This window comes from Coregonus lavaretus, assembly GCF_964263955.1.
Source record: "Coregonus lavaretus genome assembly, chromosome: 1".
NCBI classification, from domain to species: domain Eukaryota; kingdom Metazoa; phylum Chordata; class Actinopteri; order Salmoniformes; family Salmonidae; genus Coregonus; species Coregonus lavaretus.
In genome coordinates this window covers 31654227-31679900 of record NC_139988.1, presented here as the reverse complement: position 1 = coordinate 31679900, position 25674 = coordinate 31654227, and the positions used below count along the sequence as shown (strand labels likewise).

The 25674-nt window shown below is 41.1% G+C and overlaps 2 protein-coding genes across 3 annotated transcripts; both read left to right on the top strand.

The window, feature by feature from the left end:
• Positions 1-321: 321 nt before the first annotated feature.
• LOC311134899 (inorganic pyrophosphatase-like) lies at positions 322-11501 on the top strand. Its single transcript, XM_084168666.1, has 11 exons — positions 322-489; positions 1644-1708; positions 6802-6855; positions 7159-7278; positions 7592-7678; positions 8045-8171; positions 8504-8631; positions 9373-9458; positions 9734-9809; positions 10194-10233; positions 10769-11501. Exons 1-11 carry the CDS (start codon positions 429-431, stop codon positions 10798-10800), a joined length of 876 nt encoding a protein of 291 aa, XP_084024792.1. The 5' UTR covers positions 322-428; the 3' UTR covers positions 10801-11501.
• An 88-nt stretch (positions 11502-11589) lies between these two features.
• On the top strand, positions 11590-23199 carry LOC311134931 (small COPII coat GTPase SAR1A-like). 2 transcript variants are annotated; one of them, XM_084168696.1, is made up of 7 exons: positions 11590-11641; positions 18294-18366; positions 18877-18996; positions 19129-19194; positions 19334-19437; positions 20683-20814; positions 21341-23199. In XM_084168696.1, exons 2-7 carry the CDS (start codon positions 18309-18311, stop codon positions 21455-21457), a joined length of 597 nt encoding a protein of 198 aa, XP_084024822.1. In that variant the 5' UTR covers positions 11590-11641; positions 18294-18308; the 3' UTR covers positions 21458-23199. The 2 variants fall into 2 exon arrangements, with proteins under 2 accessions (XP_084024822.1, XP_084024823.1); XM_084168697.1 differs by lacking the exon at positions 11590-11641 and adding an exon at positions 14323-14388.
• The last annotated feature ends 2475 nt before the right edge of the window (positions 23200-25674 follow it).

Sequence of the window (25674 nt, the reverse complement as noted above, 5' to 3'; positions counted from 1 at the left end):
CACAACCCATGCGCCATGCTCTACCAACTGAGCTACATCCCTGCCGGCCATTCCCTCCCTCCCTTACCCTGGACGATGCTGGGTCAATTGTGCGCCGCCACATGGGTCTCCCGGTCGCGGCCGGCTACGAAAGAGCCTGGATACGAACCAGGATCTCTAGTGGCACAGCTAGATGATACAGAATCAACCAATAGGAACCTCAAAGCAAATAACTAGGTTTATTGTAACTCGGAGGTTCCGAGTTTCCGATAGCCCGTGAACTCGGCATCATGCGTTTACGATTTTTCATTATGCGCAGTTGCTGCACACTTTCCAAGCTTTCTGTCTAGAAATGCGCATGTGCAGTACAGTTCTGGGTGGACTTCTTTGAACACTCAAGTGCACTAGTCATCACTGCATCCTCGGCAAGAACCCAACACAGACTAAACATGAGCTTCACAGTCGAAGAGAGGGGAAACCCCAATACATTGAGCTATCGTTTGTTTTTCAGTAAGTATGGTTAACTTAATGGAAATATAGCTTAAGCTAGTTTAGTTACTAGCTAGCTATAATACGGTCCATTGTGGATTTCCCGGCTTACTAGTGGGATCGGGTCCCACCTCCCACGTGTCACTTTTATTCATTCATTTCGCGTTGGTTTTATACTCCTAATGTCAAGTTCAAGTGTAGATTTCACACGTATTGGCACCTAAGGATCGTTTAGTATATGCATGTATCAGCGCTTTGACCTTTGCTCCCCATTTGAGTTGAGGAGACAGATACAGTAGCTAGCAATTGAATGTTTCTGGACATGAATTAGACTTACCGGTATCAGGATCCAATTCAGCTGTGTTATATTTATTCTGTCATAGTGGTATTTCTGATATTAGTTAGCAAGTATTGTTGGGATACCACACCAGCAACCTCGATAAATAATATTTTAGCTACTGTACGTGTCGGTTACACCCAGTTTCAGTTTCTAAGATCAAGACTAGGCTTCAAGACCTGTCAAACAAGTTTCTCATGTAACCAGTGCTAGCCTGAATGTATCATTGTTCAAATGTGATGTAGCAGTCTTTCATATTTGTTGCATACAGTGCAGCCTTTGTGATTGCGCACTTAATTACCATTACAAACGGTTGGAACTACTGTGTCCGAAATGGCACAATATCCACTATCCATTAGGGATCGGCATGAGTACTTGAGTACTCAAACGGACGTCAAAGCTTGACCTTTAACCAAAGATTTAAAAAAATAATCCAATACTGTAAAACTATTTAGTGGAATGTGCTTTGTGGCTGCCCAAACGGGTGACATGTTGTCTTCCATTTGTGTATTGGTGGGGCACAACAAAAAAGAAACCATGCCAAGCATTGTCCCTTTTAGCTCAGTTGGTAGAGCATGGCGTTTGCAATGCCAGGGATGTGGGTTCGTTTCCCACGGGGGACCAGTATGGAGAGAGAAAATGTATGCACTCACTAACTGTAAGTCGCTCTGGATAAGAGCGTCTGTTTAAATGACTAAAATGTAAATGTAAAAAAATTGTTAATTGCATCATGAATATCATGTGTAAGTGGTTGATTACATACATTTACCCACACACTAAAGTTAAAGGTCACTCATGTTCTCCCATTCTCATTATGTATGTTGTCTGTTCTCTGTAGAAAATGCTGATGGAAAGTATGTCTCCCCATTCCATGACATACCTATGTATGCTGATGAGAGCCAGGTAAAGTATGTCACCTTTATCCTGCTACAACGCTCCATTACATAACACACACACACTGAATAGAGATGGGATATCTATTCAACTGCTTCTTTATAGAAAGATACCCACTTAGTCTAACGTTTGAATCCATGGTTAAAGCTGCAATATTTAACTTTTTGGGTGACCTGATCAAATGCACATAGAAATGTGAGTTGTAGATATGTAATTCTCATTGAAAGTAAGTCTAAGAAGCGGTAGATATTGTAACGACCCTGGGTTTATAAGCGCGGATATCGACTTTGCCACGCGAGCATGCTTTTTGGGCACAGTCGATGGCTCGCTGGACTTCGGGCTAGAAGGTTGAGGGTTCGAGACCTGCTCCCTGCCTGTTTCATTACAATATGGTTTTATGTGCTCTATTTCCATGCTTCTCATTATTAAGTTTCATTTTTACTTTCGGTTTTGGTACAGGAGCTCAAGCAAACATATTAAAGAAAGGAGGAGATAGGAATCCCATTGGGCAATGAATGAAAGACGTATAACGCCCCGCCCATCAGACTGTTGACTAATCGCGTTCGTTGTTATGCAGCGTCACGCGTTGAGAAACCTGCCAATTTTCATCGAAAGTGCGTAATGTCACGATTCCAACGCTATACGATATTACAGATAACAAGTTAATTATCTCACATCTCGGAAAACATTTGTAATGTTGTACTTCTTGTTGACGAAATTCATGTTAAACTTGTGTTTTGAGCTAGCGCCCAATTGACTCACATTCACTCCTTGGAGGAGAGCGCGCTTTTTCCCAGAATCACCCAGAATGCACCGCGTGGTCCTTTGACGACGCATTGGCAACGTACACAATGGGGGTTAATACGATTCCAATGGTGTTTCCCATCTCCTCAAAAGTATGTCTGGCTCAAGTATGGGTAGCTGCAGCCCAATATGGCGACCGGAGTATAAACAAGTGGGTGAGTCTAAAGGAGTAGGTGTATGGAAAGCAAATCAGCTAACACGGGGCACAGTGCCGTTAAGCTCCCGCTTAACAAGTACCTAGTAGCCAATATCATGGTGACAGTCACAGTAAGCACACGCATACAACGCATGAAACAACAGTACACACATCATCAATACTTTTAACAACAAATAAACAGTCGTCAGTTTTATAACAGTGTGGTCCTCTGTAGCTCAGCTGGTAGAGCACGGCGCTTGTAACGCCAAGGTAGTGGGTTCGATCCCCGGGACCACCCATACACAAAAATGTATGCACGCATGACTGTAAGTCGCTTTGGATAAAAGCGTCTGCTAAATGGCATATTATTATTATTATTATATTATTAAAACAGAAAATATACAATTATGTGTGAAACTAACAGTGAAATACGACTCAGACTCATCCTCTGGCTTAAAAACAGAAGTCCAAACTCTCGTGGTACGGTAGTTCAATGTACAGTAGTTGCCTGGGAAGAAAAAATCTACTGGTGGGGAGTCGACTCCAAAATAACTGATTCCTCGACTCCTAAGATTCAGTATTTTTTGCAACGGAGGAAACTATTTGGAGAACACAAACTCTCGCATCTTTCACAGCAAAGAAAGACCGAGCTAGAGATGGGAGGGGCACAGCCAGGCATAGATAGGTAGGCATGTCGGCCACCAGGCAGACCGTCAGAACCGTGCATCGGTATTCAAAATATGTAGGCTATAGGCTATCGCAATGCTGTATTTTGCAATTTCATGGATTGCAATGTCTTGCGCAAGTTCACTAAAGTAGGGTCTATCAAAGAGTATGCAGAGCAATTCTACACGTAACAGACCGAAGATCAAACACGTTTTTCATAGTGAAAAGAAAGGGGAGCATGCGAGGGAGAGTGAGGATAGGGGCAGGCAGGGAGACGATCAGTGGCGCAGTGGTCTAAGGCACTGCATCGCAGTGCTAGCTGTGCCACTAGAGATCCTGGTTCGAATCCAGGCTCTGTCATAGCCGGCCGCGACTGGGAGACCCATGGGGCGGCGCACAATTGGCCCAGCGTCGTCCAGGGTAGGGGAGGGAATGGCCGGCAGGGATGTAGCTCAGTTGGTAGAGCATGGCGTTTGCAACGGCAGGGTTGTGGGGTTCGATTCCCACAGGGGGCCAGTATGAAAAATAAATAAAAATGATGTATGCACTCACTAACTGTAAGTCGCTCTGGATAAGAGCGTCTGCTAAATGACTAAAAATGTAAATCAGAACCGTGCCTATAGGCTATACCAGTGGTTCCTAACCTTTTGGTTACTTTACCACCAACTGAATTTTGCTCTGCCGGAGTACCCCTTAAGTACCCCCTCGTGCATTTTACCAGTAGGCCTATGGTCTCATGAGTCTTCTCAAGTACCCCCTGTGGATAGGCCAAGTACCCCCAGGGCAGGGGTCCTAGGACCCCTGGTTGGGAACCACTGGGCTATACTGTATCTTGGTCATCTGTATCTAGCAATGCCACGTAAATTCACCAAAAGTATATATTAGGCTATCAATGAGTATGGCTAAGCCATTCTTCATAGTGCCAGTGAATTGAAGTTAAACATCGCCAAATGCATCAGTTTAATGAGGACTAAATGTGCAATAACAGTATTGCCTATAGCTTATTTAATGAAACCCTGGCTGGCTGTTGATGTCCTAGGTCAGGGCTCTCCAACCCTGTTCCTGGAGAGCTACCTTCCTGTAGGTTTTCGCTCCAACCCCAGTTGTAACTAACCTGATTCAGCTTATCAACCATCTAATTATTGAATCAGATGCGCTAGATTAGGGTTGGAGTGTGAACCTACAGGATGGTAGCTCTCCACAAACAGGGTTAGAGAGCCCTGTCCTAGGCAATAGATTGCAAAGCAGCATCCCCGCTGAACTTTTTGGAAATGGCAAGTTCACTTTGTCATCCATAAACAGTCAAGTGCAAATACGGTTCAGCAGCTCAAATCAGCAGGATGTGGGGGGGGCATTGTTATTAGGAAGGACGTCTACCATGGATGGATCGCTAAAATAATGAATATGATCACACTTCATCAATTTCAATATTATGGGGAGACCTATACCAAGTAGCCAAGCACGAGTTGTCAGTGTAGCCTATTATCATCCAGACATGACGTTGAAATATCTTCACAACTACAATAAAAACTTCCAGGCTTCCGTCATAAGAGAATTCAATTTGAAGAAAAAAATGAATTACAGGGGGCAGTTTGGAAAAACGGATCCTGTGTGAATCGTCCTCTGGAATAACGCATATGCTTGGATAATAATTACAAAACCAACGTCTCTAGTAATACCCGTCCGAATAGGGCTATAACATGGCAAAGAATAAGTTTTCAGCGTAGAGTGCGCCACATCATCCCATGGGATATCGCTGAAATAGTATTTCTATATTCAAACAAAATAGGCCTTTTTATAGGCAAATGGACAGCATCATGCTCATGTCAGTCCTCTGGAACGCAAATGTAGTCTTCCTAGTAGGACCGCAATAATGAGATGGTGTTTGTGTGTGCGCATCCGTTTCAGCGTGTTTTGGGATTCGAGCAAGAGTCTACTCCTACGACTCTACCTACAGGAGTCGGAGTCGAGCAGGAGTCGACTCCTTTCGACTCTAATCACAGGAGTCGGAGTCGGAACCAACTCCAAAAATCCTGAAGAGGTGCACCACAAAAAAAACAACTAAATCAAAACCCCTATTTTCCTTTCGACACACCCATTCGCCCATACTCCGGTCGCCATATTGGGATGCAGCTACCCCCTTCTCCACCAGCTTCAACCAGCTGAATATACAATGAAAATATATTTCACAGCAGTTTAGATGGTACAATGATTCTCTACACTATCGCTTGTCTTGTCACATAGGCCGCCTAATTTCAGTTTATTAGAATTTTAGCAACCAGGAAATGGTAGAGTGATTTCTGCGTATTGCCCCTTTAAAGATGTAATTGAGTTGTTGTATCTCCATAACATTATTGGTCGGAATTGTTTGTAATGTATTCATTTTTGCTCCCTATGCGTGTGGGAGAGTAGGAGTAGCGCTAGCAAGGTCATAGTCTGTTTGTAAAAGCAATGGTCTTTACCACTTCAACACTGAATTATTTTATCATTGGGCAGTAACTCTGGATGACCTATTGTCTTATCTCTCTGGAGTAATATATCAGCCTTTCCTTTCCTCCAACATATCCATAGGCATAAATAAATTATTCCTGGGTATATTGATATTATGATATGTGACAAACAGGGACACAAGTACGAAAATGTATGCACTCACTACTGTAAGTCGCTCTGGATAAGAGCTTCTGCTTGATGACTAAAAAGTAACTATAACAACAACAGAAAATCTAGGAACTTTGGAAAGTAAAAATGTCCATGGTTGTTATGCTCAGTTTGTGTACACATTTTACATTTACATTTGAGTCATTTAGCAGATGCTCTTATCCAGAGCAACTAACAGTTAGCTAGGTGGGACAACCACATATCATAGTCATAGTAAGTTCATTTTTTCCCCTCCAATAAAGTAGCTATCAGCAAAGTCAGAGCTAGTAAGGGGGAAAAAAGTCAAGTGTGAGTGTTAGTTCAGAAAATGTTTTTCTTGTTGGGGGGGCTGAGGATTATTTAAGATGCTCTTCGAAGAGTTAGGGTTTCAGATGTTTTCGGAACATGGGCAGGGACTCTGCTGTCGTAGCTTCAGGGGGAAGCTGGTTCCACCATTGGGGTGCCAGGACAGAGAAGAGCTTGGCCTGGGCTAAGCGGGAGCTGCCCTTCCATAGAGGTGGGAGGGCCAAGAGACCAGAGGTGGCAGAACGGAGTGCTCAGGTTGGGGTGTAGTGTTTGAGCATAGCCTGAAGGGAGGGAGGGGCAGTTCCTCTTACTGCTCCGTAGGCAAGTAACATGGTCTTGTATTGGGTGCAAGCTTCGATTGGAAGCCATTGGAGTGTGCGGAGGAGCGGGGTGACATGGGAGAACTTGGGAGGATTGAACAACAAGCAGGCTGCAGGGTTCTGGATAAGTTGCAGCGGTTTGATGGCACAAGTGGGGAGCTCAGCCAACAGCGAACAAGCACACATTTGTTTACTACTAGTGAAGTATGACTCATTGCTTTCTTCTCTTTCAGAACATTTTCCACATGGTTGTTGAAGTACCAAGATGGACAAACGCAAAGATGGAGGTAGGTTCACCTTGATTGATTTTATTAGCCAGTTAAAAACAATACATATACACACAGTACATGCATTTTAAAAACCTGTATCCATTTGTCACTTATCAGAACAATTCAACCATTATTTAGCCAGATAAGTCTGGCTTTTACGATAACTACCTGGGGCCTGTTTCCCGGACACAGATAAGTCCGGTAACTAAAAAGCTATTTCAATAGCGATTCTCCATTGAGCATGCTTTTTTTGAAATCCTGGCTAGTCAAGCAAAATAAGACACAAGATAATTCAATAATGTTTGGCTTTTCTACTTTCAGATTGCGACCAAAGACCCCCTGAACCCGATCAAGCAGGATGTGAAGAAGGGGAACCTGCGTTACGTCGCCAATGTTTTCCCCCACAAAGGCTACATCTGGAACTATGGAGCAATACCTCAGGTCAGACAGTCACTAACCTGTCACCAAGCTGCACGTGGTCTGAAATACAGGCCTGTGACTGTACATTTACAAGAGTTCAACATTTACAAGACTTTTGGCATTCCAACATAAGCCTTGTAGTGTGTCACTGTTTCTGCATTCAAACATGTTACAATGCAGACTAACAAGTTTGTAGAAGCAGACCGACGCTATATGTCCAACTCAATTCATTGATCACCTAGAATTTACTTGGCCATGATTGCCTAGTTCTCTGTTGTCATATGAACTAAATATCACGATCTCTTTTGACTGTGATATTTCTCTTTCTCGATAGACTTGGGAGGACCCCGAGCACAAAGATGGAGACACTGACTGCTGTGGTGACAACGACCCCATTGACGTCTGTGAAATCGGTACCAAGGTACAGCACTTGTTCTTTATCCTTTAACTACTATTAAACTTTGGAGCCGTTTTAAGGTCTTGATATTGTTTCTTCCATTCAATCTCTGCCATTCCTACATGCCTAAGGTGTCATTCAAAGCAGCATTTTGTCACCTAAGCAAGGTGTCCAATTTCGAAAAGTATGCCCAACAATTTTGCTGGGTTTGTTACTACATCAGCTGCCTGTACTGATTTTGTGTTGTGAGCTTCATTTATGGTTGTGTGATGAAATGCACTTTCCTCCGGCATGTGATCTGCTTTTTGACTATCATTGAAATTGACCTATCCCCATATCAATATCTTACTTTTGTATGCTGTACTGATCATACATCTGCCTCATCTCCAGGTGTGTTCGCGTGGTGAGGTGATCAAGGTGAAGGTACTGGGGGTTTTGGCCATGATCGACGAGGGGGAGACAGACTGGAAGGTCATAGCCATCAACGTGGAGGACCCTGAAGCTAAGGACCTGAACAGTAAGCATTGGAGGAGCTGGATGTGGACTAAACAGAGAAATATCCCTAATATAACAGGCCATTCCTTAATACTGCCCATTAGCCCAGTCACTGCATATAGTAGTACTGGAATATGATTGCTCAAGTGAAGAATGCAGTCATTGAACAATTGTTTTCCCAAGTGTGTGCGTGTGTATTCCTATTGCCACAGTCATCTGCAAGTGAAAAATGCAATGATTCAATGTTTTTCCAAATGTGGGTGTGTGTGGCTGCGTGCATGTGAGTCTATTCCTATTGCCACGGTCATCCCCCCTCCTTTTCACTCACCTGTCGCCCTATCCTGTGTATCTCAGACATCGGTGACATCCAGAGGCTGAAGCCAGGTTACTTGAAGGCCACAGTGGACTGGTTCAGGAGGTACAAGGTACCAGACGGGAAACCAGAGAACCATTTTGCCTTCGACGGAGACTTCAAAGACAAGGTATCCATCTTGTACCCCATACACAGGAGTTTGTGTTCTGTAAACCTTTGGCCCGAGCCAGAATGGCTCATCTCCTCTTTCTGTAGTGTTTGACAAGGTATTGTAGCCTTGAAGTTGCCACAGCCTTGTGTTACAGTAGCTACATCCACCCTCATCAACATACTTTTCATTTTATCTATTTACCTTGTACCACGTCTACCCTCATCTAAAACCGCTTTTTCAATCTAGATACATGGATAGTCGTTTAGCCTGGATGCCAGTCTGTCTGCAATAGCCATGTTAATATGCCAGTGTAGAAATGTTGCATTGTTGAATGCAGAAACAGTCTGGTACCAAGGCTAGATTGCGTTGGCCAAATAGAGGCAAATTCAAGAGTTTGTGTTGTACAAGAACTTACATTTATTTTGCAAGACCCAAAGGGTTGTATTATCCTGTTGCAACATAGTGTGTCCCTGAGGATGCATGAAACCTTTTCACAATATACAGTGTCCATTGAAGTTCAATAGTAACTTGTAAGAAACTTGTTTTAAAGTGATTGGTTCAGCTAAAATACAGAAATACAAAGGGCTGGTTTCACGGACACAGATTAAGACTATCCTGGACTAAAAAGCACTCGCATTTGGGATTCTCCATTGAGTTTGCATTTTCCAGGAGTAGGCTTAATCTGTGTCCGGGAAACCACCCCAAACTGTATGTTTCCTTGCCCTACAACAGCCTTAGCTCTGTGTGTTTCCTTGTCAGGAATTTGCAATTGAGACAATCAAGAGCACCCATGGCTTCTGGAAAGCACTTATCTCTCAGAAGACCAACTCTGGAGGACTCAACTGGTGAGGAGAGCATACACGATTTACAATCCTCGTACAGTACAATACCTAGAAAACTGGCATTTGTTACAGTCCCATCATTTCAATATCATTACTGTAAATTAGATCAGTCTTTAAAGGCCCAATCCGTAATTCTAACATGTAAGCCCCGCCACTTAATTTGTGAAATTAGACCTTACTTCTGAAGAACTACAGCAGCAAGCAAGAACTTGTTTGAATCTGAAATACATTATTAATGAATACATGACTGATGTGACTGTTTTTCTCCAATCCTGCAGTAAAAACACGTGTGTGTCGGCCGGCGACAGCCCCTTCTGCTGCTCCACGGACGAGGCCAAGGCTGTCATAGAAGGGGTCAGTACCTTCTGCTTCTCTATGGCTAGTTTCTAGAACTTCAGGGTCGGGTCAGAGCTCTCCTTTAGAACTTCAGGGTCGGGTCAGACCTGTCTCCTTTATGTGCTGTGCTCTTAACTGCTGGGGTCAGTAGCTATTTCAAGTAAAATAGAGAAGTTCAAAGTGCATTTCAAGGATGAAACTCGCTTCTGTTGATGGGGTAGTACTTCAAATCAAAATGAGCAATTGCAAGGATTGTAACGTTCTACACATACGTACCTCCTCCTACATGCATCTATTGTGGTCAAACATGTTTAGCCTACACATTTATAAATTGCTCAATTGGACCATCCAATTATGTGTATTTATTTATGTTTGTATTTTTTGGGATAATATTTTTTTTAGACAAGCCCTTGTGGAACCGAAGATCCTATCCCCTGCTCAGGTATGTCTCTCAATAATTTTTACCTCAAGATTGAGAAACGTGTACTATGAATATACTTTGTTGTATTGAATATCGTGTGAATGTGTTGGACGTGCGCTGACAATGCAATTGTTATTTGTTTTTATGCTGTTCATTCTGCCTATTTGCTTGAACTTATAATAAAAACGGATCTAAATTGATCAACAAAATTTAACTCTCACTGTTCATAATGGTCCTTGATATGATCATATATTTATGGATTGGATCCTGCCTTGACTCAGATATTTATTTGACATATTGTAAACCTCCCACTCTTTATGGTCATTTTATGACCAACCTGGAATGATAGGAAAGAACTGCATGGTTGTACACACATTTTATTTTATGACCGTCAATTCCATTGCTATTCAGGAAGTAAGCTAAGATTCCAATAAATTTTTTCGTCAGTGGGGAAAATTGGAATTTCAATTTACTAATGGAATTGACCCAATGGATTCAGGTGGATTCACTTGACTTACTCTGTACACATCTAATCATGTGATTTTTCTATTTCCAGTGGATAAATGGTTCTACTATGAGAAGGCGTAACTTTAAGATGATGACTCAATGGACCAGAAGTGTCTCACCTGTTTAGCAAGCGTACTTGAAGATAATAGACTTAAGGACAGTTGTGGCTGAGAAAGAATAGACTCTTCTTCGTACTCAGAAGATAAGCGACGATGGGACAAAAATAGTTAAATAATGTCTTAGGAAATGTATTGTTACAGTTATTTAACGAAGGTCTCATTGGAGATGTGCTGTCGAACAGATAGTACTGGTAGTGTACTTCCTATAGCTAGCAACTCATGTACTGTGTGGGATCATCTTAATTGTTTTAATAAAGCTTTTTCTGTAAAACAACAATACTATGATGGTTTTGTTGGATAATGTAAAAAAAAAAATGTATAACAACCTTCAATATTTTATTTGGTCTGACATTATTTTGTAGAAAGTTATACTCTGTTACCCAGCTGACATGTAGATGAGGGCTGATTTGGTTACGCTTTGCTAGAACAGTCGGAACACTGTACTGTGGAAAACGCACGTTTGTATGTTGTGTTCTTCTGCCATCTAGTGGTAATGTTCTATACCACAGCGCGCTTCCTAATTATGTCATTCTCTGCATAGCTGTGCGTGCTACAATAAATTGTATGTGTATTTTTAGGTTTTAAAAATATATAAACTTTGTTTTGATGTGAGATTCTGAGTTCATTGTCTCAAAATAAAATGACATAAAGATATGGGATCATAATTTGACGTGACGCCTGTCCCAATAGCAGTTGTTACGCAGTTCCGGTAAACTGTCAAGATATTTTTGGACCGGTCATCCACGGGAAAAAAGCCTGGACCAAAAGTAACCGGACGGAGTGTTAAGAGTCACGGACATAAGGTAAATGATCAAATGTTTATCATCAGTTCCATGAAAATCAACCTTATACACTTGTTTATCAGAAAATCATGCCCCTATGTTTTGAGTTTGATCAATTGGAGAGGGTTGTTTTGCGACCTATTCTGCCTCGGCTTGTCTGTTGTTTACAGTGATGTTTATTCCAGCAACGCTGATGTTGCAAGTTTAGTCACCTGCTTCCAGACAGGATTTCTATATGGTGTCAACAACAGTAGGCCTATAGCTATGATACGATGTAACTCTTGCCAGTTCCATTGTAACAATTTCACAGCTGCAATGTCTAGTGTATATCTATAGTCAATTACCAATCTTACTCAAAAACCTTGAGTTTTATCATAGCCGGGCAGCTATAGGTAAACTCTAGAATTAGTTTTTGCATTCCTTAATGTCACTGTCATGATGTTCACAGCAAGTTAGTAGACACTGTCAAGAAAGTGACAGATGGGGGTGTGTGTGTGTGTCAGTCATGGCTGCCCCGGAGGTATCAAATGTCATTGTTGCCACAATTTGTTCTTCCTAGACTTTTTATGGACAGTCTGACTGCTATGATCAGTTAGCCAGCTCCCTGTTAGTGTGAATGGGATACAGTTGCCTACCTGCATTATATATTCAAAAGTATGTGGACACCCCTTCAAATTAGTGGATTAGGCTATTTCAGCCACACCCGTTGCTGACAGGTGTATAAATCGAGCACACAGCCATCCAATCTCCATAAACAAACATTGGCAGTAGAATGGCCTCACTGAAGAGCTCAGGGACTTTCAACGTGGCACCGTCATAGGATGCCACCTTTCCAACAAAAGTTCATCAAATGTTCTGCTCTGCTAGAGCTGCCCGGGTCAACTGTAAGTGCTGTTATTGTGAGGTGGAAACGTATAGGAGCAACAACGGCTCAGCCACAAAGTGGTAAGCCACACAAGCTCACAGAACGGGACCACCGAGTGCTGAAGTACGTAGCGCGTAAAAACCGTCAGTCCTCGGTTGCAACACTCACTACCGAGTTCCAAACTGCCTCTGGACACAAGACCTGTTTGTCAGGAACTTCATGAAATGGGTTTCCATGGCCGAGCAGCCGCACACAAGCCTAAGATCACCATGCACAATGCAGAGACTGTCAACGAATACAGCAAAGAGATGCTGTTTTTATTAGTGAGTTCATGTTTAAGTTCTTACTCAGCACTGTCAACACTTTTATAAGCCATAAAATGCGTGTTCTTCCTATTTCCACTCAGCGCTACAACAAGCACTGCAGCAGCAATGAGTGAGTAGAAAAGTGTATCTATAGGCTTGCGTTGTTATTATTTGCGGCTTGGGTCTTTATTTTTTATTTTTATTATATTTCACTTTCTCTGTTCATAGGAGTAACAACATGAATTTGTGCATGAGGCAGAAATAATGCGGTACAACTTCAGTTTCGCCATTAGCTGGAAGATGGTGTCCCTTTTTGGTCAGTGTCAGTGGAGGGATGTTGAGAGACCCTCAGTCTCCCACTCTCTCCCCCTCCGCTGAGACTGACCATCTGAGATGCAGGCACCATCAGCCCAGAAAAATAAAAAGCAAATTATTGAAATGTATGCATATGTGGCGGAGTCTAGGGAAATTGCTTTTGCTGTTCTGTTCAGTGACTTTCCAAGCGTCACGGTCAGAGAGCGAGAGAGCGATACACAGAGAGATACACGTCGGACTATCGTTGTAGAAAGAGGACGTGCAAGTTCTGGAAGAGGATTGTTCCATACCACCGAATGACTGTCATTTTCGCCAGAGTGATGCTAGCTACCCACGGGAGTGATGGACATCAAATAATTGTTACCGACACCAGAGGAGAGCCGTGAGTTTAAGTTATTTAGTTATAAAAGATTCCCGTGGAAGTAATTGAACTTTCTGTTTATGACCTGAAAGAAGAGGACATCTAATGTTGTGGACTTTTCAGTTGTTTGACATTACATAGTAGTGCAAGGATAAGAAGGGACACTGTTAATAGTGAACATTTAGGCATAATTAGCCATTCAAATTAGAATATTATTACCGTGACAACGTTGCAGGCTACTTCTATTATTTTAGTCCCTGCCAGCCCATAATACACAGTAATGGGTGTCATTCTTTATTTTTGTTTGTTTGTTATTGGGATATCTGATATAAATGCTGTAAGACTGCTAGACTGTATTGCTATGTTTTTATTGGTTGTCTTCAAGCTAGGCTACACGTGCACGTGAGGTAGGTTACAGTAGGTTATTCTGTGAACTGTGACATTGTGCCTGTTGTGTTGCCGAAAACTGACAATATATTTTCATTATTTTAAAACAGAACTGTCTTCATTACTACTGCCTGGGGGTAGGGGGCCTAACCTGTTTTAGGTATTGGGATGTATTGCAGGTGGATACTCCATGCTGTAGCTCAGCTGGTAGAGCACGGCGCTTGTAACGCCAAGGTAGTGGGTTCGATCCCCGGGACCACATATACACAAAAAAAATGTATGCACGCATGACTGTAAGTCGCTTTGGATAAAAGCGTCTGCTAAATGGCATATTATTATTATTATTATTATTAACCACATCATCAGAGGGGCTGCATACAGTGAGTTATTTGTAACTTTTCACCCTATACTATTAGGAGAGGTGCCACTACTACTAAGTACTGTGGTGAGGTTAAATGTGTTGGACCACAGAGACACAGCTCTGTTTGTTGCTCAACCTCCCAAGGCTGATCTGAGAAAAACCCTACAAAAACAGGTATTTCCTACCTGTTACACTCACTCAGTAATACAACAACGGATCTATTACCGGTGTGATCATATAGCCTACCTCAAATGTTGAAGTATAATTTAAAAGATGGCGAGAACAACGATGCATTGGCAGGGCAATTAAAGCAAAGCCAATCTGCGGTGCTAATGTATTGGGCCTATAGCTTACAGCACAAACCTAATTGCTACAGTACTGTTTAAAAATTTTTTAATTGGTTAATGTTGCATCGGCTTACGTTTTTTAAGTAATGTTAAGGCTTGCATTTTGACTCAGTGATCTTGACTTAGAAAAGGTTGGTGACCACTGTTCTCGAGTTTTCACTGTTAACACTATCAACGTTTCCCTTTACCGTGGCAATTGTGATAGAATCAACGCAATATTAGCCACTTTCAATGCAACATACCGAAACAAAACGAACTATGCAAGAGATGTTGTTGTAGGCAGAACACATCGGAGTAGGATTCTATTGAATCGCACTACTCAGCCAGCCCGTACTCTACACAGACTGTGATTACAGCATAAGCGGTCGTGAGCAGATGCGCTTGTTTTGAGATCAAAGCGAGAGCTGCATGTAGCCACGTCTGCACATTTTGTTCATATCCTTTGCTAGTTAGTGATATATTAGCCCAGTTACATTTGTAGTCAGCAGTAGGGCCTTGATTGCTTCCTACAAGAGCACAAAACGTATACATTTCTAGACCTCTTTGAAAAGCTAGTCAGGTAAAGAGCTTATTTTCTTTTCTTAAAGGGGCAGTGTTGTATTTTCAGACAGGCTTGAATAAGCTAAGTAAATAGCCAATAGGCAGAGGGTAACATAATTTGTCTGATTCTCTGTAATAATGGTATGGGAATAATAATGCATTTTATTTTGTAAAGTGATTTCTTGCATCAAACAACACAACATTTTCAGTCACCTCCTTGTCTGAAGGACAAGTTGATAAACAGGTTAATCAAGCCCTGAATGTTTTTTTTTTTTCTTCAAAAGATGGTATGTAGGCCTCAATTGAACACCACACATTGGCTGCTACTTTAGGCTGAATGATAGAACAGCTATTTCCATGTTAAAATGTTATGGGATGCATTTTCGCCATTGTTTTTGATGTTAGGCCACTCTGGTAGGCCTACATTATGATCAAATAGCCACAGTAGCCTACATGGCCACTTAAAACTAACTTAAAGCGGGTACAGCCTCAGTGTTCACAGTAAACGCACGCTGGAAGTTGCACAGAATTTTCACAATGTTCAAGTTTGCGCTCAGCACACCTGAAATCTGCTCAGTGCCCCAAAAATTAGATGGAACATTGATTGTAATACCCATGAAACCTAGCGGTCAAACGGGGAAATGGTTCCAATCATTTTTCCACCATTCATTTTTCCCATAGGGGATTTTAGAAACACGTAAAATAAGGGCTATGTTTCGTGTAGGCTTACCCTGGCATAACGTTTTGATAACTGTGCAAATCTCTCTAGGACAGGGTGACTTAACAATATGTTCACCTGTATTTGCCCCCCAAAAATGAAATGCTAATGTGGCTATCATAAAGAACTACAAATGCCATGAAGATCTGGATGAGCCTGCCAAATCGAGGCAAAGGTAAGAATCTCAGGATTAACTATCTAATTTTTGGCTAAATGTAGTAATTAATAAATTGGCTACACTGCTTTTAAATGGACAATTCTGTGAACTGTCTTGTGCAAGTTTTAAATTGACAAAGGTGTCAGCTAGAGATGACGTGTCAGCTAGAGATGATATGTAGGAGCTTGCAGGGATTTGTAGTCTTGCATGATGTCTACTTTGATGCTAGTTAGCATTTTAGAATCTGAGTAAATAGAGCCGAATATATTGACAAAAGTCACCTTGTTCGAGAGAGATTTACATGGTTTTCAAAAACGTCACGCTAGGGTAAACCTACACGAAACACAGGCCTTATTTTAAGTGTTTCTAAAATTCCCTATGGGATAAATGAGTGGTGGAAAAACGATTGGAACCATGTCCTTGTTTGACCGCTAGGTTTTATGGGTATTATGACACCTCCACTGTGGGGCTCTATTGGATGTTATATAAGTGTGACTAGGTCTATTGCGCTGTGTGATTTAGCTACAAAATATAATTTTATTATGTGGCTATATATTTCAATTGGCTATTTCTGTATTTTTATTTCATGTTTCATTGACAAACAAATTGTATCACCTCTAACAATTTGTTAGAGGTTTTGTTATTACACTGAACAAAAATATAAACGCAACATGCAACAATTTCAAAGATTTTACAGAGTTACAGTTCAGGAAATCAGTCAATTGAAATAAATTCATTAGGCCCTAATCTATGGATTTCACATGACTGGGAATACAGATACGCATCTGTTGGTCCCAGACACCTTAAAAAAAGAGTTTTGCCGTGGATCAGAAAACCAGTCAGTATCTGGTGTGACCACCATTTGCCTCATGCAGTGCAACACATCTCCTTCGCATAGAGTTGATCAGGCTGTTGATTGTGGGCTGTGGAATGTTGTCCCACACCTCTTCAATGGCTGTGCGAAGTTGCTGGATATTGGCGGGAACTGGAACACGCTGTCGTACACGGCGATCCAGAGCATCCGAAACATGCTCAATGGGTGACATGTCTGGTGAGTATGCAGGTCATGGAAGAACTGGGACATTTAAAGCTTCCAGGAATTGTGTAGAGATCCTTGAGACATGGGGCCGTGCATTATCATGCTGAAACATGTGATGGCGGCGGATGAATGGCACAACAATGGGCCTCCAGGATCTCTGTGCATTCAAATTGCCATCGATAAAATGCAATTGTGTTCGTTGTCTGTAGTTTATGCCTGCCCATAGCATAACCCCACCGCCACCATGGGGCACTCTGTTCACAACGTTAACATCAGCAAACCACTCGCCCACACGAAGCCATACACTCTGTCTGCCATCTGCCCGGTACAGTTGAAACCCGGGATGAATCCGTGAAGAGCACACTTCTCCAGCGTGCCAGTGGCCATTGAAGGTTAGCATTTGCCCACTGAAGTCTGTTATGATGCCGAACTGCAGTCAGGTCAAGACCCTGGTGAGGAAGACAAGCACGCAGATGAGCATCCCTGAGACGGTTTCTGAAATTCTTCAGTTGTGCAAACCCACAGATTCATCAGCTGTCTGGGTGGCTGGTCTCAGACGATCCCGCAGGTGAAGAAGCCAGATGTGGAAGTCCTGGGCTGGTGTGGTTAAATGTGGTCTGAGGTTGTGAGGCCGATTTGGACGTACTGCCAAATTCTCTAAAACGATGTTGGAGGCGGCTTATGGTAGAGAAATTAACATTGAATTATCTGGCAACAGCTCTGGCAGTCAGCATGCCAATTGCATGCTCCCTCAAAACTTGAGACATCTGTGGCATTGTGTTGTGTGACAACTGCACATTTTAAAGTGTCCTTTTATTGTCCCCAGCACAAGGTGTACCTGTGTAAGGATCATGGTGTTTAATCAGCTTCTTGATATGCCACACCTGTCAGGTGGATGGATTATCTTGGCAAAGGAGAAATGCTCACTAACAGGGATGTAAACAAATTTGTGCACAACATTTGAGAGAAATAAGCTTTTTGTGCATATGGAAAATGTCTGGGATCTTTTATTTCAGCTCATGAAACATGGGGCCAGCACTTTACTTGCTCTTGCACAAATAACATGTGAAGTATATGGGTATAGAAATGGGTAGAGCCAGAAGCATTGTGTAGAGGCAATGTGTCTAATAACTTTATCTTGCGTGGCAGAGTTGTAGTTGGCCCTTGTCTGTCCTCTAATGAATGAAGCTGAGTATAGTTAAGAGTTGAGTACCATCAGAATGTTCGTTTACACTGTAAGTGACTGTGTGTGTTTGTTATTTAACCGTTCTGTTTCAGGTGAAGATAACAGACATGTCCTTTATATTTAACTGGATCTACAGAAGCCTCAGTGGTGTGCTGCAGTTACTAGGTACAGTGCATTTAAGCAATAAGGCCCGAGGGGGTGTGGTATATGGCCAATAGACCATGGCTAAGGCTGTTCTTACGCATGTCGCAACGCGGAGTGCTTGGATACAACCCTTCGCCGTGGTATATATCACAAAGCTCCGAGGTGCCTTATTGCTATTATAAACTGGTTACCAATGTAATTAGAGCAGTAAAAATAAATGTTTTGTCATACCCATGGTATATGGTCTGATATACCACAGCTGTCAGCCAATCAGCATTCAGGGCTCAAACCACCCAGTTTATAATAACATTTAAACCATTCAATCATTAAAACTAACTACTGAAGAAAGACTAATTACTAACTGTCACTCGTGCTCTACCAATAACTGTTTTCTTTCTCAGGCACATGCCTAACCTAATCATAATAAGGTCAAATCAGGTATTCAATCCCATGTCATATTTTCATCATCATATTTTCCTACATTACATTTGATGATAAATACACTGTCTCTTCGCTTGTATCTCCCTCCAGGTTTGTATAAGAAGTCTGGGAAGCTGGTGTTCCTTGGTTTGGACAATGCTGGGAAAACAACACTACTGCACATGCTCAGAGATGACCGACTGGGACAGCATGTGCCAACACTACATCCCAGTAAGGCGAAGGAAGTTCAGACACCTTGCTTACTTACCTATGGCTGTCCATCATTGTCTTTTAAGTGTTCTCATTGAATGACCCTTGTCTGGTGTTCCTAAAGTAGTCTATTTGTCTGCCTCTGTCCCACAGCATCAGAAGAGTTGACCATTGCTGGGATGACATTCACAACGTTTGATCTTGGTGGTCACACACAAGGTACACATTAGAACTCAAACTTGTACACATGGTACTTTCTTTTATGGTTAAGTCTTGAAACCTTCAGGTGATACTAAGGCTTAAGTGGCAGTGACAAGTCACTTGTGAACAATTAAACTGCTTTGATTTTCACTCACAGCCAGAAGAATCTGGAAGAACTACCTCCCAGCTATAAACGGTATAGTCTACCTGGTGGATTGTGCAGACCATGAGAGACTACAAGAAGCCAAAATTGAACTGGATGTAAGTCCCCCCAACACAATTATACAAAGAAAATAAATAGTAGTAGTAAATAAGCAGCATACAGTATCTTACACCCAGTAGTTATTGTATGGCTAAATGCTAATCAATACACCATTGCTTTTCACTGATGAGCAGGGCATTAATCCTTAAGAGTCTATTGACGCACCTGTGCATCAATCTAATGAACATAATACAAAAATCCCCATCAAAATCCGTCAGTTTAAAGCTGCAATATGTAACTTTTTGGGCGACCCCAAAAAATGACACATAGAAAAGTGAGTTATAGACCTGTCACTCATTGAAAGCAAGTCTAAGAAGCGGTAGACCTGTTCTTTGTGCGCTATTTCTATGCTTCCCGTTTTTTAAGTTTCGCTTTTGCGTCTTTTACTTTCAGTTTTGTACACCAGCGTCAAACAGCTGAAAATAAAATATCTTTGGTTATGGAAAATATATTTCACAGCGGTTTAAATGGTACAATGATTCTCTACACTATACTTGTTTGTTTTGTCACAAACTGAAATTAGGCGAACTATTACAATTTTAGCAACCAGGAAATGTCGGAGCGATTTCTGCATAGTGCATCTTTAAGCTTGAGATATCTGTTTTTTTGCATGGGCTGCGTCTCAATCCACCGCATCCGCCTACAGTATGTTGCCCTTCCGCATCTGCGGTGGAATGTGGCAGCGCTACAGAGCTATTTGCCAGACCAGAAGACATCCCGAAAATCGGTCTTCTCACGAAAACGTCTGTAGCGTCCGAAAGGTTTGGCCTACTTACTAATACGACCACTCTATGGAAAGATGAGACTCTCACGACCCCCACAAGTGTCACGGAACTAGTCTGAAGGTAACGATACAAATTAATGGAGTTAGTTTTGTGGCAACAAAAATAAGGGGTTAAATATGTGTCCAAAACAACAAATATTCCTGATCTTTCTTATATCTCCTAGATATAGGACAGACAGCTTATTATCCTTGTTATTTATTTTTTGACTGTCTTTTTTGCCATTTATGAATGTGTTATTCGGTGTGTTTCTAAGGGCAATAGTAGTAATGGCCAAATTAAATATTTTATCAAATCTTTTTTTTATACCTGAAGAGGTCCTAAAATTCCAACTCAAATAGCTAAATGATCCATGGTATGACCATCTTAAAACAATGCCATATGTTACCTTTGTAGAACCCCCCCACCCCCCCAAAGACTTAGACTTTTAGAGGTTTTACTGGTCCTCTACATTCTCTCCAGGCGCTGTTAACAGACGAGACCATCTCCAACGTGCCTGTACTTATCCTCGGGAATAAGATTGACCGTCCAGAAGCAATCAGTGAAGACGCACTCAGAGGGATCTTCGGACTCATTGGACACACTACCGGAAAGGTGAGGAGGAGAGGGGCTTACTGTTGAAAGCACATCACATAATTTACCCTCTAGAGCAGCAGCCTCCAGAGCAACTGACATCAGATAGTACCATCATACTAGGAAGTAAGGAAGAAAAAGAAACAAAAGTCCTAATGTTGGAAAAAAACAGAATTATGTTGTCACATTTTGTTTATTTTGCAAGCACACAATCAACACTATTTTACATATGTTTTTTAAATAGGTTTTTGAAGGACCATAGAGTTAAGTCTGCTTTGTGTTTTCCTTGTTGCCAGGGGAATCTGGTATCATAGTATTGCAATACTGGTATCGTGAGAACACTACTACAGAGCTAGGCAGTTGGGTCTAGTATTGACAATGACTAGATGTGAATGACAAATGACTGATTTGGAGTACAGTTAGGATCCTCTTCATTATGGTAGTTTATTATGGTAACTCTGTAGTCTCACATTGACTCCAGTGCAAAGGAAAAGGTTGGAATAGAGGGTAATCTTTACTTGTCTCTTCTGCCTGTGTCTCTCCCCAGGGTAATGTGTCACTGAAGGAGCTGAACCTGAGGCCCATGGAGATCTTCATGTGCAGTGTTCTGAAGAGGCAGGGATACGGAGACGGTTTCCGCTGGCTCTCACAGTACATTGACTGATCAATCCATCACTATTTCTCTTACCTGATTCACACTATAGAGCCAACCATACCTTACTGGGTGGGATAGATAATTTCATTCGAAATGGTCCTTTCCAGCATGGTTCCAGCAACTATGATGGATGTGTAACCAGTTCAGGTCAGCCAAGAGGACATGCCTCACAAATCTACCTGCTGTAAAAGCTATTAACTGCTAGCGTGCTATATTTATTGTAATTTTTACGTTTGAGAGAGTGTGCCTTCAATAAGTAAATATATTTCTAAGAAAAATATATTTTTATTGATACAGTATTTATACTCTTGTGTTTTGGACATATGTCTTTGGGTTCAAACAGTGTTGAAATATGCAGGGTTAGTGATTGTTTGATAACCCTCAAACAGTATAATCTATTAATAATTGGTACACCATTTTATAGTCTGAGGCCTATGTAGTGAATTCAAACTTCAAGACCTGCAAACCCGATATTGTGTAGTTTACACATTGCTTAGTTTTCAATAATTATCTGTTACTTTCTGAAAGTACTGTGGTGGTGTGCATTTTGAATGATTCCTCATGATGTCAGTCAAACAGTTTTTTATTATTATTACAGTACTATTTCCCCTCCCAATTATTATGAAGTTACAGGGTAGGACATGCCATTGCTTTGAACCAGTTCGTAACCCCGTTTATTTTTAAGTCGCTGGCATTGGATTACAGAGGAGGGGTTATTGGTGTAACAGTTCCGCGTTTATGTATTTTCACCATTGCTGCTCTCTCCTTCCATGTACTACATACCAGGCCTGGGTGCACATACTATTAGAAATGTTTTACATACTTTGAGCATTTGCTTTAGCCTGCCTGGATTGCCAGGTTTGTACTTCTGCGACTTTTCTGTTGGTTGTATTGCAACAGGCAAGCTCAATCAACATTTATTCTAAGCATTTTTCTTTTCAAATGCATATTATAAAAGGAAAGCAATGGTGCCATAAACATACAGTATTTTAGTGTACAAAGCAAAACACAGAATCTATGCAGATGATGTTTTATTACATGGCTATTCTAGTAGAATTCTCCTTCCTTCAAGAATAATAGTCTCACTCATAGATAGCCTATTATTCTGTTCTATATGTAATTCTATGGTCTCACCCCTCAATATAGCAGCACTCCTCAAGACATGCTATTTCAGGTTATTTGTGCATTAGAAATACAGTTACATACCAGACAGGTTTTTACCAACGAGGACAAAGTTCTCTAGTAAAATGACTGTTTTTGATCGATCAATTCAAGTTGTTTCACTACCAACCGATGACATGAATGTAACTACAAGTGCATTATCACTTTTAATTAATTAATGCTTGTTTATAATACAAAAGTGCAGTATTTTGTAATACCAGGGTTTTCATCACAACAGTGTGGCTGCATACGTTGTAGGTCACAGATAATGTATGCAATTTCCTATAGTCTACCATTTTAATGCTCAGCTACCTACCAACCTACCTACCTACCGTATCAATGGTTTTTGTGACTGTAAAATAAGTACTTGGTGACTATTGGCTGCTAATAGCTATAATATGATAGTACTTGTGTGGTACTGAAGAATATAGGCTTTGTAGGACAGACACACTATCTGAGTGTACAGTAGATAGAGGGTGCCTTTTATCCTTTTTATAAATAATGTGAAATTGTTCTGCATGCCCTCTTACAGTACATGGACAGTCATTTATTGATTATGATTTTTTTCTTCTGTTTTGATCAGTATCAAAATAAATATTTTGGACAATCTGTTATGTTTTTTTATTTGCATTTGATGTTCTTAAATGCATGATCTATGACACATTTACTGTTGGTTCTCTTAAAATTGCAATGGATATGAGACTACAATTTATGGTCCTCTGTAGCTCAATTGGTAGAGCATGGCGCTTGTAACACCAAGGTAGTGGGTTCGATCCCCGGGACCACCCATACGTAAAAATGTATGCGCACATGACTGTAAGTCGCTTTGGATAAAAGCGTCTGCTAAATGGCTTATTATTATTATTATTATTATTATTATTATTATATTTGAATTGCCTCAAGTTTGATCTAGATCACTAAAGACCCATAGAGAGAATGGTGGTCTAACAGCCCACTCGGTAAGTTATTCCTTTCCTATACAGTGCCTTCAGAAAGTATTCATACCCCTTGACCTTTTCAACATTTTGTTGTGTTACAACTTGAATTTAAAATGGATTAAATTAAGATTTTGTGTCACTCATCTACACATAATACCCCATAATGTCAAAGTGGAATGTTGTTTTTAGAACATTTTACAAATTAATAAGAAATGAAAAGCTGAAATGTCTTGAATCAAAAAGTATTCAACCTCTTTGTTATGGCAAGCCTAAATAAGTTCAGGAGTAAACATTTGCTTAACAAATCACATAAGTTGCATGGACTCCCTCTATGCAATAATAGTGGTTAAAAATGATTTTTGAATGACTACCTTATCTCTGCACCCCACACATACAATTATATGTAAGGTCCCTCAGTCGAGTAGTGAATTTCAAGCACAGATTCAACCACAAAGACCAGGGAAGTTTTCCAATGCCTCACAAAGAAGGGCACCTATTGGTAGATAGAAAAAAAAACTAAACAAAAACAGACATTGAATATCCCTTTGAGCATGCTGAAGTTATTACACTTTGGATGGTGTCTCAATACACCCAGTCACTACAGATACAGATATCCTTCCGAACTGAGTTGCCGGAGACAAAGAAAACCGCTCAGGGATTTCACCATGAGGCCAATGGTGATTTTAAAACAGTTACAGCGTTTAATGGCTGTAATAGGAGAAAACTGAGGATGGATCAACAACATTGTAGTTACTCCAAAATACTAACCTAAATGACAGAGTGAAAAGAAGGAAGCCTGTACAGAATTGTTTTTAAATCTCCAAAACATGCATATTCATGGGAAAATGGGAAAATCCAAAAGAAATCAGCCAAGACCTCAGAAAGAAATGTGTAGACCTCCACAAGCCTGGTAGAAATGACCTTGTGAAGATGCTGGAGCAAACAGGTACAAAAGTATCTATATCCACAGTAAAACGAGTCCTATATCGACATAACCTGAAAGGCCGCTCAGCAAGGAAGAAGCCACTGCTCCAAAACCGCCATAAAATAGCCAGACTACGGTTTGCAGCTGCACATGGGGACAAAGGTCGTACTTTTTGGAGAAATGTCCTCTGGTCTGATGAAACAAAAATAGAACTGTTTGGCCATAATGACCATCGTTATGTTTGGAGGAAAAAGGGGATGGCTTGCAAGCCGAAGAACACCATCCCAACCGTGAAGCACGGGGGTGGCAGCATCATGCTGTGGGGGTGCTTTGCTGCATGAGGGACTGGTGCACTTCACAAAATAGATGGCATCATGAGGAAGGAAAATTATGTGGATATATATCTCAAGACATCAGTCAGGAAGTTAAAGCTTGGTCGCAAATGGGTCTTCCAAATGGACAATGACCCCAAGCATACTTCCAAAGTTGTGGAAAAATGGCTTAAGGACAACAAAGTCAAGGTATTGGAGTGGCCATCACAAAGCCCTGACCTCAATCCTATAGAAAATATGTGGGCAGAACTGAAAAAGCATGTGCGAGCAAGGAGGCCTACAAACCTGACTCAGTTACACCAGCTCTGTCAGGAGGAATGGGCCAAAATTCACCCAACTTATTGTGGGAAGCTTGTGGAAGGCTACCCGAAACGTTTGACCCAAGTTAAACAATTTGAAGGCAATGCTACCAAATACTAATTGAGTGTATGTAAACTTCTGACCCACTGGGAATGTGATGAAATAAATAAAAGCTGAAATAAATCACTCTCTACTATTATTCTGACATTTCACATTCTTAAAATAAAGTGGTGATCCTAACTGACCTAAGACAGGGAATTTTTACTAGGATTAAATGTCAGGAATTGTGAAAAACTGAGTTTAAATGTATTTGGCTAAGGTGTATGTAAACTTCCGACTTCAACTGTATATATATATATACTGTACATACATACATACATATACACATGCATCCTTTAAAAATATATATTTTCCTTTATTACTTTCCAACCCCTCCACCCCTCCCCTAATTGGAGTACACTAGTGAACAACAATGCTTAGGCCTCTACTTCCAGATCATACATACTATATACATTTTATGGACACAGTCAATTTTACAATAGTTCTATTTTGTTTGTTTTTACTCCTGAA